The sequence below is a fragment of the Rhinatrema bivittatum genome, chromosome 8, assembly GCF_901001135.1.
Source record: "Rhinatrema bivittatum chromosome 8, aRhiBiv1.1, whole genome shotgun sequence".
NCBI lineage: Eukaryota > Metazoa > Chordata > Amphibia > Gymnophiona > Rhinatrematidae > Rhinatrema > Rhinatrema bivittatum.
This window is the reverse complement of record NC_042622.1, coordinates 142,291,051-142,303,777: the sequence shown is the minus strand read 5'-3', so window position 1 is coordinate 142,303,777 and position 12,727 is coordinate 142,291,051. Positions and strand designations below refer to the sequence as shown.

At 47.9% G+C, this 12,727-nt stretch overlaps 1 protein-coding gene across 8 annotated transcripts in view; it reads right to left on the bottom strand.

Moving 5' to 3' along the window:
• PCNX3 (pecanex 3) overlaps positions 1–12,727 on the bottom strand; it is a 214,271-nt gene that overhangs the window by 182,102 nt on the left and 19,442 nt on the right. For 7 of the 8 annotated variants that reach the window (XM_029614747.1, XM_029614744.1, XM_029614741.1 and 4 more), the window contains exons 2-4: positions 9,440–9,624; positions 9,151–9,256; positions 8,390–8,432 (exon numbers count right to left, since the gene is read on the bottom strand). In XM_029614747.1, the coding sequence (XP_029470607.1) occupies positions 8,390–8,432; positions 9,151–9,256; positions 9,440–9,624 (334 nt within the window). Of the gene's footprint in view, positions 1–8,376; positions 8,433–9,150; positions 9,257–9,439; positions 9,625–12,727 lie in introns of those variants that run through there. The other variant, XM_029614748.1, reaches the window with a different exon arrangement.

Genomic DNA, 12,727 nt, shown 5'->3' with positions numbered 1-12,727 from the left:
AAAGAACACGCAGTCACACACAGAGCAAAGCTCTGTCATCTTTAAGAAGCTCCGCTTGGCTGCCTCGGAGAGACATCCCAGACAGCATGGCTAATTCAGCCTGCTTATCTGCGAGGAAACTCTTTGAACAGCTATTTGAGATTTGTGGACTTGAACCATATATATGAACTATATAGATAGATAGATAGATAGATCTATAGGGAGTGTTTTTTGTGTGAGTATATATATATATACACATTCACACAAAAACCACTCTATTCTTACTGGTGAAAAACACTTTATTATACTTATATTTATAGAGTAGAATAAAAGCACAGACTATTGATTCCAAATCACTTTCATTTATACAAAATTGTATCAAAACCCCAATATTCCCAATACATTAACCATTCAAAATGTTAAGGTTATTCATTCACTTGTTATATTAATCATATCTTTAAAAAAAAAAAAAAAAAAAACATACCTACTCATTCTCATACGTACTCAATCACACAAATTACATTCATAACTTAATTCCAAAATTGTGCAAACCCTAACAATGTTTTTAACATAACATAAGAACATAACAACTCTCCTTTACAGGGAACAGTAAATACTCAATCTTATAATACAGAATATTTTTCAAAAATATTTTTGAGCACAAACACCTTGATGTTTACATTCAGAGCAGAGATTACACACTACAAATATCAATAATTTTTATCAATGCTTCAATTTTTAAAAATTAAGCATGTGGTCATACTGTTAAATATTTGATCTTCTTATTTATCCCAACCGGGCCCATGTTTCACCCTGTGGCTTCATCAGGGGAATTTATAACCAATGAATTGCTAATATTCCTATTGAAACACTGTATGTACGATATTCTGCCAATCTTATAGATACACCACTGGTCTTCCTTGCAACTCCAAATGGTATTGATTGACGCTCAATTTGTTCATCTGCATTCGTACTTGCAACCCGCTGTCTTCAATCTTCTCATTAGACATCACCAAAATGTAACCCGTATCTCCTCAATGCTCCCACTTATGCGATGACTATAAGACTGCTAACATTTCCTTGACCGCTGACAACCTCCTTTATGGACTTTGATATTTCATACTTCCGTTACATCTGACCCTCAGAAGTTGAATCTTGAACAACCAATACTTGATACCCCCCTTGCACTTACTTTGCAGCTTTACAGACACATGGATGCTATAATTAATAAATAAATAAATAAATAAATAAATAAATAAAGAGAGAGAGAGAGAGAGAGAGAGAGAGAGAGAGAGAGAGAGAGAGAGAGAGAGAGAGAGAGAGAGAGAGAGAGAGAGAGAGATATATATATATATATATATATATTAGTTCTTACCTGTTAATTTTCGTTCCTGTAGTACCACAGATCAGTCCAGACTGTGAGTTGAGCCTCCTGTCCAGCAGATGGAGAGAGACCAAAACTGAAAAGGGTATCCTATATCAGGACAGAGCCTACCCTGCAGCCCTTCAGTATAAACATTGTCAAAGCAGAAAAGAACTAAGATAACCCAGTAAAGAGATCAAGCAAGTAAACACAACTCAAAAGAGTAACAGATGAAACAATTATGAACAAGGAATGGACTCTGTAAAATAGTGCTCTTGCATATCCTTGGACATCATATAGATGCTTCCGGTGTCCTTAAGATAATGATAGGTGATAGTCATCCAGAGACCTGTAGGAAGAGCTTCGAGCGGACGGCAGAAAAGGAAGAACAAACAGGGAAGGGTGTCTGGACTGATACGTGGTACTACAGGAACGAAAATTAACAGGTAAGAACTAATTTTCCTTTCCCTGTACATACCTGTATCAGTCCAGACCGTGGGATGTATCAAAGCTTCCCTAAACCGAGTGGGACAGAGACAGTCCCGCTCGAAGCACTTGTCGCCCAAATGAACCAAAAACCGGGGCATGCAGGTCTAGACGATAAATGCCGAGCAAAGTATGCAAGGATGTCCATGTAGCGGCCCTGCAGATTTCTTGCAGAGAGACCGACTAACTCTCCGCCCACGAAGTAGCCTGAGAACGCAAGGAGTGAGCCTTCAAGCCCTCAGGAACGGACCGGCCTTGGCAAGTATAAACCGAGGCAATCGCTTCTTTCAGCCACCGAGCAATAGTAGTTTGAGAAGCCTGTTTTCCCCTATTCGGACCACTCCAAAAGACAAAAAGATGATCGGAGAGTCAAAACTCATTGGTGACTTGGAGATAACGGAGTAACACTCGTTTCACATCAAGCCGGCGAAGATCACCCCCATTGGGACCCGCGACATCCTCCGCAGAGAATGCCAGAAGCTCCACTGACTGATTAACATGGAAGGAAGAAATGACCTTTAGCAAAAAGGAAGGAACCGTTTTGAGAGAGACTCCCGAATCCGAAAAACGCAGAAAAGGCTCCCAACAGGACAGCGCCTGAATCTCCAAAACCCGATGAGCGGAACAAATAAAAACTAAGAAAACCGCCTTAAGCGTAAGGTCCTTTAGTGTAGCCCGATGGAGAGATTCGAACGGAGCCACACAGAGAGCCTGGAGAACTAAATTGAGATTCCAGGATGGACATGTGGGTCGGACAGGGGGTCTCAAGTGTTTGGCGCCCTTCAAGAACCGAACAACGTCCGGGTGAGACGCCAAGGGGTGCCCTTCTACACGACCGAGAAGAGAACCGAGAGTGGACACTTGGACGCGCAACGAAGTGAAGGACAGACCCTTGGAGAGGCCCTTTTGAAGGAAGGAAGGAAAGGACCACGGAGACTGGTGCCAAACGCGCCGAGACACCCGAGTCAGCACAGACATTCTCAAAGACCTTCCAAATGCGGACATAAGCTAACGAAGTAGATGGCTTACACGCCCGCAGGAGGGTGGTAATCACCTCTTCCTTATAGCCTTTACGCCTCAGCCATCGCCGTTCAAAAGTCAGGCCGCTAGACAAAAGCGATCCGCCTGGTCGAAAAATACGGGACCCTGCCGTAGTAGACAAGGAAGATGGCCAAGACGCAGAGGGCCGTCCCACGCCAGATTGACCAGATCCGCGAACCATGGCCTGTGGGGCCATTCAGGAGCTACCAGGATGACCAGTCCCTCGTGGAGTTTTATTCTTTGGAGAACTTTTCCCACGAGAGGCCATGGAGGAAACACATAAAGGAGGACATCCGATGGCCAAGGGAGAGCGAGGGCATCCACTCCCACCAAAGAGTGCTCCCTCCAAAGGCTGAAGAACCTGTTGGCTTTGGAGTTGGTCCAAGTCGCCATGAGGTCCAGGAGCGGAGCGCCCCACCTGTTGGTGATCAAGGTCATGGCTTCGTCCGAGAGCTCCCACTTTCCTGGATCGAGATGCTGGTGACTGAGGAAATCAGCCTGCACATTCTCCTTGCCCACTATGTGGGAGGCCGCTAGACAATCCAGATGTCGCTCCACCCAGGCAAGAAATCAGCTGGCTTCCAGAGCCACTAAGCGACTCCGCGTTCCCCCCTGCCAGTTGATATAAGCTACCGTCGTGGAGTTGTCTGAGAGGACCCTCACCGCCTTGCCTCGGAGCAGAAGTAAAAACTCCTGTACAGCTAGGCGTACTGCCCAGGCTTCCAGCCGATTGATGTGCCAGCGGGCTTGGACCGGGGACCAATAACCCTGTGTGGTCTGAGACTGGCAGACTGCCCCCCAGCCGGAGAGACTGGCATCCGCGGTGACTACGATCCACTGTGGAGGCCGAAGAGGCATTCCCTTCAGAAGTGCGGAAGCAAAAGCCACCACTGTATGTCGGCGATGGTAGAGGCCAAAAGCGGGAGAACCATTTGAAACTGTTCCGACACCAGTTGCCATCGGGATAGCAAAGCTCTCTGTAACAGACACATATGCGCAAAAGCCCAGGGGACAAGGTCGATGGTGGAGGCCATAGTCCCTGGGACCTGGAGGTAGTCCCACGCCGTCGGGAGCGGGAGCAAGATACGGTTGCGTATCTGGTCGACAAGCTTGAATGCTCGAGCACGGGGCAGAACCACTTTTCCGACCCGAGTATCGAAGCGTGCCCCCAGAAATTCCAACACCTGGGAAGGCTGGAGATGGCTCTTCGGAAAGTTTACTATACACCCGAGAAAGGTAAGAAGAGCTAAAACTCGGCTAACCGCCTGCCTGCAGAGGACTTCCGATTTCGCTCGCACGAGCCAGTCGTCCAGATAAGGATGGACTAAGACTCCCTCCCATCGGAGAGCCGCTGCCACCACCACCATGACCTTGGTGAAGGTGCGCGGTGTGGTGGCTAGACCGAAGGGAAGCGCCCGGAACTGAAAATGCAGGCCCAGAACGTGGAAGCGGAGATACTTCTGGTGTGCGGGGCGAATCGGGATGTGAAAGTACGCCTCTGTTAAGTCGAGAGAGAGGCCAGGTATTCGCCGGGATGAACAGCTGCAATGACTGCCCTCAGGATCTCCATACGAAAATGAGGTACCTTGAGGGCCCGGTTGACCCTCTTGAGATCTAAGATCAGGCGGAAGGAACCTTCCTTCTTTGGGACGACGAAGTAGATGGAATACTGGCCGGCGCCAAGCTCTGCCTCTGGGACCGGGACAATGGCTCCCAGCTGTTGAAGTCTGGCAAGGGTTTGAGCCACCGCCTCCCGCTTCAGACGTCCGCACGGAGAGACTACATAGAGGTCCGGCAGATCTCGAGAAAACTCTAAAGCGTAACCGTCTCGGATAATCTCAAGGACCCACTGATCCGACGTGATCTTGACCCATTCTTCGAAGAATAGGGCCGACGACTGCGAAATGGATGAGACCAAGACTGAGCCGCGAAGGATAACCCCAAGAAGAAGCACCACGCTCCCAAGCCGCATATCGACGTTGGCCCTGAAAACGGGACCGGGAAGGCACAAAAGCTCGAGACTGTTTCAGTCGGTCCTCCGGCAGCTTGTGAACCTTGTTCTCACCCAAGGAATTAATGAGCTGCTCAATGTCCTCGCCAAAAAGCAACTTACCCTTAAAAGGCAAAGTGCCCAATCGCGCCTTTGACGCCGGGTCCGCTGACCAATTGCGTAACCAGAGGAGCCGTCTGGCTGAAACCGCCGAGGTCATTGCTTTCGCCTGGACGCGGAGAAGATCGTAAACAGCGTCCGTCCCATACGCAATAACACCTTCCAACCTTTCAGCCTGCTCCGCCTGCGCAGGGGGAAGGTCCTGGGTGCCGAGTAATTGCTGAACCCACCTAAGGCCGGCCCGCTGCATGAGACTGCTGCAAATAGTCGCCCGAACTCCCAATGCCAGTACCTCAAAGATAGGCTTAAGATGGAATTCGAGTTTGCGAACCTGTGCATCCTTCAAGGCCATAGCCCCCACCACCAGAATAGTGGTGTGCTTGATCACAGCGGAGACTGAAGAATCCACCGTGCGAATTTTCAGCAGTTCCAGGCAGTCCTCCGGGAGCGGATAAAGCTTGTCCATGGCTCTCCATACGCCTTGGGAGATTCCAATTCCTGGAGGAGTAGCAATTTGAGCATAGGGTGAAAAGGAAAAGCAGAAGCCTGAGCCCGGAGTCCTGCCAGAACCGGGTCCATGTGCTTAGGCAGTGCTGCCGTAAGAGTATCCGCCAGGGGACCCTCAACTCCTAACTCCTGGAGGACAAAAGGAATGATGGGTTCCAACTCCTCTTTCTGAAACAAACGGAGAACCCTGGGATCAACCCCTTCGAGAGGAGGAAGCGTCCCCACTAAATCCACATTCGGATCCGGATCCCCAAAGGCACCGGAGGGTCCACCCACACCCTGACAGCCCCTGCAGATCTAGAGCCACAGGGGCGAGCGGAGGGTCCAACCGCGCAAGCTTGGCTGGCGGGGGACCTGGGGAGGGGTCCTCCTCCTCCTGCAAGCTGGCCAGGTAGGATTTGTGCATTAGGAGCACAAATTCCGATGAAACACAAGGCCTAGACTTGCAGGAGAGGGGGAGGGGGGGGTCAGGGACCACATCCTGGGGTTGCACGGGGCTCAAATCGGGAGGGTGATCCCAAATAAATCTTCATCCCCTGCGCCGAGCAGCCCCGAATCGGGAGCTGCTAAAACTCCCAAAATGGCCACCGTTCCCGCGGTTTGCCAACCTGGGAATGGCCTGGCCACGTGCCTGGAAGATCAACCCCGGGCTGGATTTGACTGTGCTGCCTGGGAGGGGCCTTCCCCACCCGATAGACATGCAGAAAATAGCCCCTCGCGCGATAATCGCATCGAGGGCTCCCCACAGGCTAGGCAGCAGTGTGATCATGGCATTCTCAGTGAAGAGGAGCCGCAATCACAGAGAAAACAGCTGATAAGGCCCTCCTTCGCTGCCGGGAGGAGCGGAGGCAGAGGACTGAACCATGCATGCTCCTCTCTGAGCACCCAGCTGCCGGCGACAAAGAAGCTCTGTGCCCCCGAGGTTAAAATAATGGGCTTGTGGGGAAACTTAATTTTTTTTTTACTTTATCCTTTTTTTTTTTTTTTTTTTTTTTTTTTTTTAAACGGAAAGCAAGCAAAAGTGTGTGTTTGCCCTAAAGGCACTGACAGGAGAGAAATCTCCTGAACACTTAAGGGCAGCCAGGTGAGGGGGGAGTGACTGGACCTCCAGTTTCACCCCCTATAGGAGCACCGGGGACAGGAGCTTAGGCTATGCTGAAAGAAAACACAAGGGGCCAAGCCCCTCAAGAGCATGGCGACAGTGCTATCTCCAAAGAATAAAAAACAGAGCCAATTCCTTTTTTTTTTTTTTTTTTTTTTTTTAACCAGAACCAAGAAAAATACTTGCTTGATCCACTAGGGTAAGTACCCAAACTGGAAATATGGCTAAACTAGCCAAGATCAGGAGACTGCAGGTTGAGCTGATCCATCTGCTGGAGACAAACAAATACTGAAGGGCTGCAGGGTAGGCTCTGTCCTGATATAGGATACCCTTTTCTGTTTTGGTCTGTCTCCATCTGCTGGACAGGAGCCTCAACCCACGGTCTGGACTGATCCGGGTACATACAGGGAAAGATATATATATATATATATATATAGCAACGCATGCGTCTGAAAAGCTGCAAAGTAAGTGGAAGGAGGTATCACGTATTGGTTGTTCAAGATTCAACTTCTGAGGGTCAGATGTAACGAAAGTATGTACCCGGCCACGCATTGCTGTGGCTCAGTCTGGTTAAATGGAAAAGAAAGAAAAGAGAAAGCGCATGTTTCTAATATGTTTAAGCGAGCTGTTCTCTATTCAGCTCTTTGTGCTTTGGCTGCTGCAGGCTGCAGCTACTTGTGATCTCTTCACAGCCGCTTTCTACTGCATTTGCAGTGCTCCGGCCGTCCCAATTCCCTCCCCCCCTTCCCCGGCAGTGGACGGACTGGCTCGGCGACTCTTCTACCCTTTCCTCCTCCCGTGTGTAACTGTCCGGCAGTCCCTACTCCCTCCCCCCTTCCCCAGCGGCGGAGGAATGGGCTGAGTCGTTTCTCGGAGCGGCGACTCGTCTGCCCTTTCCTCCTCCCCTCTGTGACACCCAGCACGTAGCGCAGAGCTGTATGATCCGCACATGAGAGGTAGAGCTGCTCTCTACTGCGCATTTGCGGTCCGTCGGTCAGAGCCCATTTATATTGTAGATAGCGTGTGTTGCTTTCACATCCAACAGATGGCGCTGTTTTTCCAAAAAAGCATGTTTTTACCTGTCACAGGTGTGACATCTATTTAATATAGGTATATAAAAACATGCACGTATTCGAATGCAATGTTGTGTCAAAATTTCAAAGCAATCGGTGAAGAACTTTCAGAGATTTAAGATTTTGAACAAACGAACATTTACATTTTTATTTATATAGATAACTTGCAACATCTATCACGTGGGGCATAAAGTCAGTACCAGATCAGAGAGAGAAAAATCTTCTAACAACATGCTGGGACTCTGCCAGTACTGGTTTAGGAGAAGAAGTGCTCTCTAAAACCACTCTAGGACACTGGGTCAGTACTGGCTTAGAGGGAGTAGTGTTCCTTCACATTACGCTAGAAACTGAGACAGTACTTGTTCAGAAGTGCTCCTATCATTATGCTGTCACACTGGGTCAGTACTGGCTCAAAGGGTTGAGTGCCTCTAGCTTTTATTTATATTCCACTTTTCAGCACTTCAAAGCTTATTGTAACACCTAGCTTTCTTTAGATGTTTCCCATCAAAGTACTAGACAGACCTAGCCCTGCTTAGGCTCCTACCATCTTACAGCATGAGAACTGGCCTTTACAGAAACCTCTGGAAATAAATTCCTTGGACCTGAATCCTGTACACTGATGGTACACTGGCTGCTAAGTGAGGTCTCAAGGACCAACAGGATAACAAGACCTCACACCCAGAGTACTGGAGACCAAACAAAGAGGGAAGCCTACCAGCAGCTCCTACCTCTCAATGCACCTTCACCACCTTCCAACTGTGGCAGCAGCTCCTGACACAAAGAAAAGAGGAGAAGGGAGGGGGAAACAAAGGTAAGACTAATGAGCTTTCAAATATCAGAAGTCCATCTCAGTCCCAAAGCTGCTGCACCCTCCTCCTCATTCCAATGTTATCTGGTAGACAACAGCACAGAAGAAATTATCCACCACTGAATGCCTCACAACTCATGGCACCCATTTCCAATTGATCCCCATTTTTCCCAAATGTCCACATCTAAGGCCCCCACCCCCCAGCCTCTCCCTAGAGTCCATATCTGAGGCTCCTCCCTCCAACCCATACAGAGCTTCTCTTGCCCAATGTCTGTATCTGAAGTACCTTCTCCAGTCCCATTGACACAGGGCTCCTCCTACTCTCCATTACTGACGAAACCTATCAACCATACAGGGATCCTCCTAGTGTCCATATACAAGGCTCCCCAATCCCCATCCTTGCAGGATTACCCCTAATGATCATATCCAAGACACCCTATATCCACCCAAGTTTCCCCCTAATATCCATATCCAAAATACACTTCCCTCCCTCAAATGTCCATATCAGAAGCATCTCCAAACCATACAGGCTTTCCCCTAGTGTCTGTATCCAAGGCACCCTCTACCCACATGAAAGGTTTCTGAAACATATTCCTTTGAAACAGCATCACTTTTCTGTTCTCTCCCACAGATTAACAGTGTTTGGAGTTGAGGAGGACTGGGTGGCTGCAGGATACTTACTGTCACCTGGTTGAAGCCAAACACAGAATGCTGTGAACTGCAGCGCACTGGAGGCGTGGAGCTAACCTTTCGAAACACCGTCATCTCAACCCCTCCACTGGGATTCCTGGTAGACAAAAACAACTTGAGGTTACAGGGGGCTTGGGCAGCATGTACAATGACATCATTCTATCTATTCAATTATGTTTTGGGGTTGGTTTTTTTTGCAAAACTGTATCATGGCAAAACCAGCTACAGTTGTTCACAGAGATGTAGATTTCATCTGACACCACAGGACCTCCAAGCTCACCTGCTAATATCCTCTGCCACTGCCCCATCTTCCACCTTCCCATCCCCCAGCGAAGAGCTCCTCTCCACCATCTCACCCTGGTCGAACATGGCATGCAGGCGGTAATTCACCGTCTTGATGGTGGCAAAGAAGCCCGCCACCACTGCACAGTAAACACCTGCAATCAGCATCCGGGGTGTCAGCACCTGAGGGGAGAGGATGAATAGGTCATATCGCAAAAAAAATGTTTTTCACCAGTAAGAATAAATCCTTCAAACATTATAGTCATGCAAATAAATGAATCCCTAATATAGCTATTCAGTTGTTAAAGTGTCTTTCCAACGTCATCAAGCACTGTGAAAGCAGCCAGCTCTGTAAAGGAACATTGGTTCTTACCTGTTAATTTTTGTTCCTGTAGTACCACAGATCAATCCAGACTCCTGGTTTTTGCCTCCCTTCCAGCAGATGGAGACAAGAGAGAGTTTTACTGACACTCGGGCTGATACAGTAAAAGTCACGGGAGAGCCGGTGAGCACCCACTCTCCCAATGCGCGCACAGGCCAGTGTCCTGGGCGCGCGATTCAGTATCGGCCCGTATGCAAATTAGGGCCCGTGGTAAAAGGAGGCGCTAGGGACACTAGCACGTACCTAGCACCTCCTTTTTGACAGAAGCGGTGGCTGTCAGCGGGTTTGACAGCTGATGCTCAATTTTACCGGCGTCGATTCTTGAACCCGCCGACAGTCACGGGTTCAGAAAACGGACGCCGGCAAAATTGAGCGTCCGTCTTCCAACCCGCGGGCTGATTTTTAATTTATTTTTTTTTAATTTTTGGGGCCTCCAACTTAATATCGCTATGATATTAAGTCGGAGGCCCCAAAAATATCGCTATGATATTAAGTCGGAGGGTATACAGAAAAGCATTTTTTTCTGCTTTTCTGTATACTTTCCCAATGCCGGCTGACATTAACTCCTGCCTTTGGCACAGGAATGGACTAATAGGCCCATCAACATGCATTTGCATGTTGCGGGCGCTATTAGTTTCGGGGGGGGGGGGGAGGGGGCTGGCCGTGCGTTTTCCACGCACTATTACCCCTTACTGTATAAGGGGTAAAAACATGCGGCCAAACGGGGGCTAACAGTGCACTCAGCCTGAGCACACTTTACTGCATCGGCCGACTGTCACTTAACCTGGTGTGTCACCTGCAGTCTGTAAGTATTGACTTGTACCCAAGCCAAGATGAAAAGTATACCAAACTCAACATAACCTATCTCATATCTCCCGCCAAACGAGCAGGAAAAGGAGAAAAACACTAAATCCAAACAAGCCTTATAACCAAATAAATCAGCATATACAACCATCACCCGAGCCAGAAAAAGCCAATTGAAAATATTTCAGATGATATACAAACAGCTCATATCGAGTAGACTCTCCAAACCCGGGTGGGACTCTGGACTGATTTGTGGTACTACAGAATGAAAATTAGCAGGTAAAAGAAAGTTTGCTTACCGTAAATGGTGTTTCCGTAGATAGCATGATGAATTAGCCATGTTGTCATGGGGAACTGTCCATCAGGGCCTGGGAGGTGGAGCTTCCATAGTAGAGTTCAGAACTTTGCTCTGTGCAGCCGGGCGTGCCTTCCCGCGCAGAAAAACAGGTTCTCCTCAGTCTGTAATTAAGTAGAGCTTGCTTCGACTATCCAGGGAAGTGGGTGGGTCAACATGGCTAATTCATCCTGCTATCTATGGAAACACCATTTACGGTAAGTAAACTTGCTTTTTCCGTTTGATAGCAAGGCTGAATTAGCCATGCTGTCATGGGAGTCCTAAGCTCCCAATCACGCTGTATCTTTTGAGTCTTTGGTTGTTACGCGTGATCCAATCGTGGTGGATAGTCGAGTATGTAACTATGTCGACCCAGAATGTAGCACGGCTCATCCTAGTCTGGCGTCGTCCACTGTTTGCTGATCTAAGCAGTAACGTGACATAAAGGTGTGTAAGGATGACCATGTTGCCGTCTTGCAGATATCTACGGGTTGCACGTGTCGTAGATGTGCCGTGGAGGCTGCAACTGATGTGCGTTTGGATGAGACGGGTAACTTTTGTTTCTGGTAGCAGAATTGAATGCATTGTGCAATCCAGCTAGATATGGTTCGCTTAGCTACAGGAAGACCTGGTGCGTTTGGGTTGAAAGATACAAACAACTGCGACGCTCGTGACTCCGAATGTGTCCTGGACTTGTAGTAGGCCAACACTCTTTTACAGTCCAATGCGTGTAAATTTTTCCCGTTCATTCTGATGAGGCTTAGGAAAGAATGTTGGCAGTTCTATGGATTGATTTAAGTGGAATTGGGACACTACCTTCGGAAGGAACGGACGATGAATGAGTTCGGAATACTTTGTGATGGTAAAATTGTAGGTAAGGACTATAATGTATTAAAGTCTGCAGTTCGCTGACTCTACATGCTGACGTTACTGCCACTAGGAAGACTACCTTCCATGTAAGGTACTTGATGTGGGCAGATTCTATAGGTTCAAATGGTGCCAACATGAATTGCTCTAAGACCAGGTTGAGATTCCACGGAACTGGAGGTTTGGAAATCAGAGGTCACAGGTGGGTAAGGCCTCTGAGAAATTGAGATACCATTGGATGTACTGATATAGGTTTATTTATTATTATTTTTATTTTTTATATACATTCGATCTGAGATATCACATCGGTTTACATTCAGGTACTGTAGGTATTGTAGAGGTTGACCTCTATGCGGTCTATGATATGCTGCAATAGCGCTGAGGTGCACTCTGATTGACAAAGTTGCAAGACCTGCTGTATATAACGTGTGCAGATAATCTAGTAAAAGTTCCGGTGTGCAATCTAAGGGATGTAGGCCTTTGGATGTGCACCAGGCAGAGTATCTCTTCCATTTAAAACAAATTTCGCCTTGTAGATGGTTTTCTGGATTATAGAAGTATTTCTTGTGCCGTTACTGAGATGCCTTGTTCCATGAGGAGCCACCGCTCAAGCTCCACGCTGATAAGATTAGATGATCAAGGAGTTAAAGGGGCACTTAGAGAAAATAAGGCCATCGCAGAAAGATTAAATGATTTCTTTGCTTCGGTGTTTACTGAAGAGGATGTTGGGGAGGTACCCGAAATGGAGAAGGTTTTCATGGATAATGATTCAGATGGACTGAATCAAATCACGGTGAACCTAGAGGATATGGTAGACCTGATTGACAAACTGAAGAGTAGTAAATCACCTGGACCGGATGGTATAAACCCCAGAGTTCTGAAGGAACTAAAAAATGAAA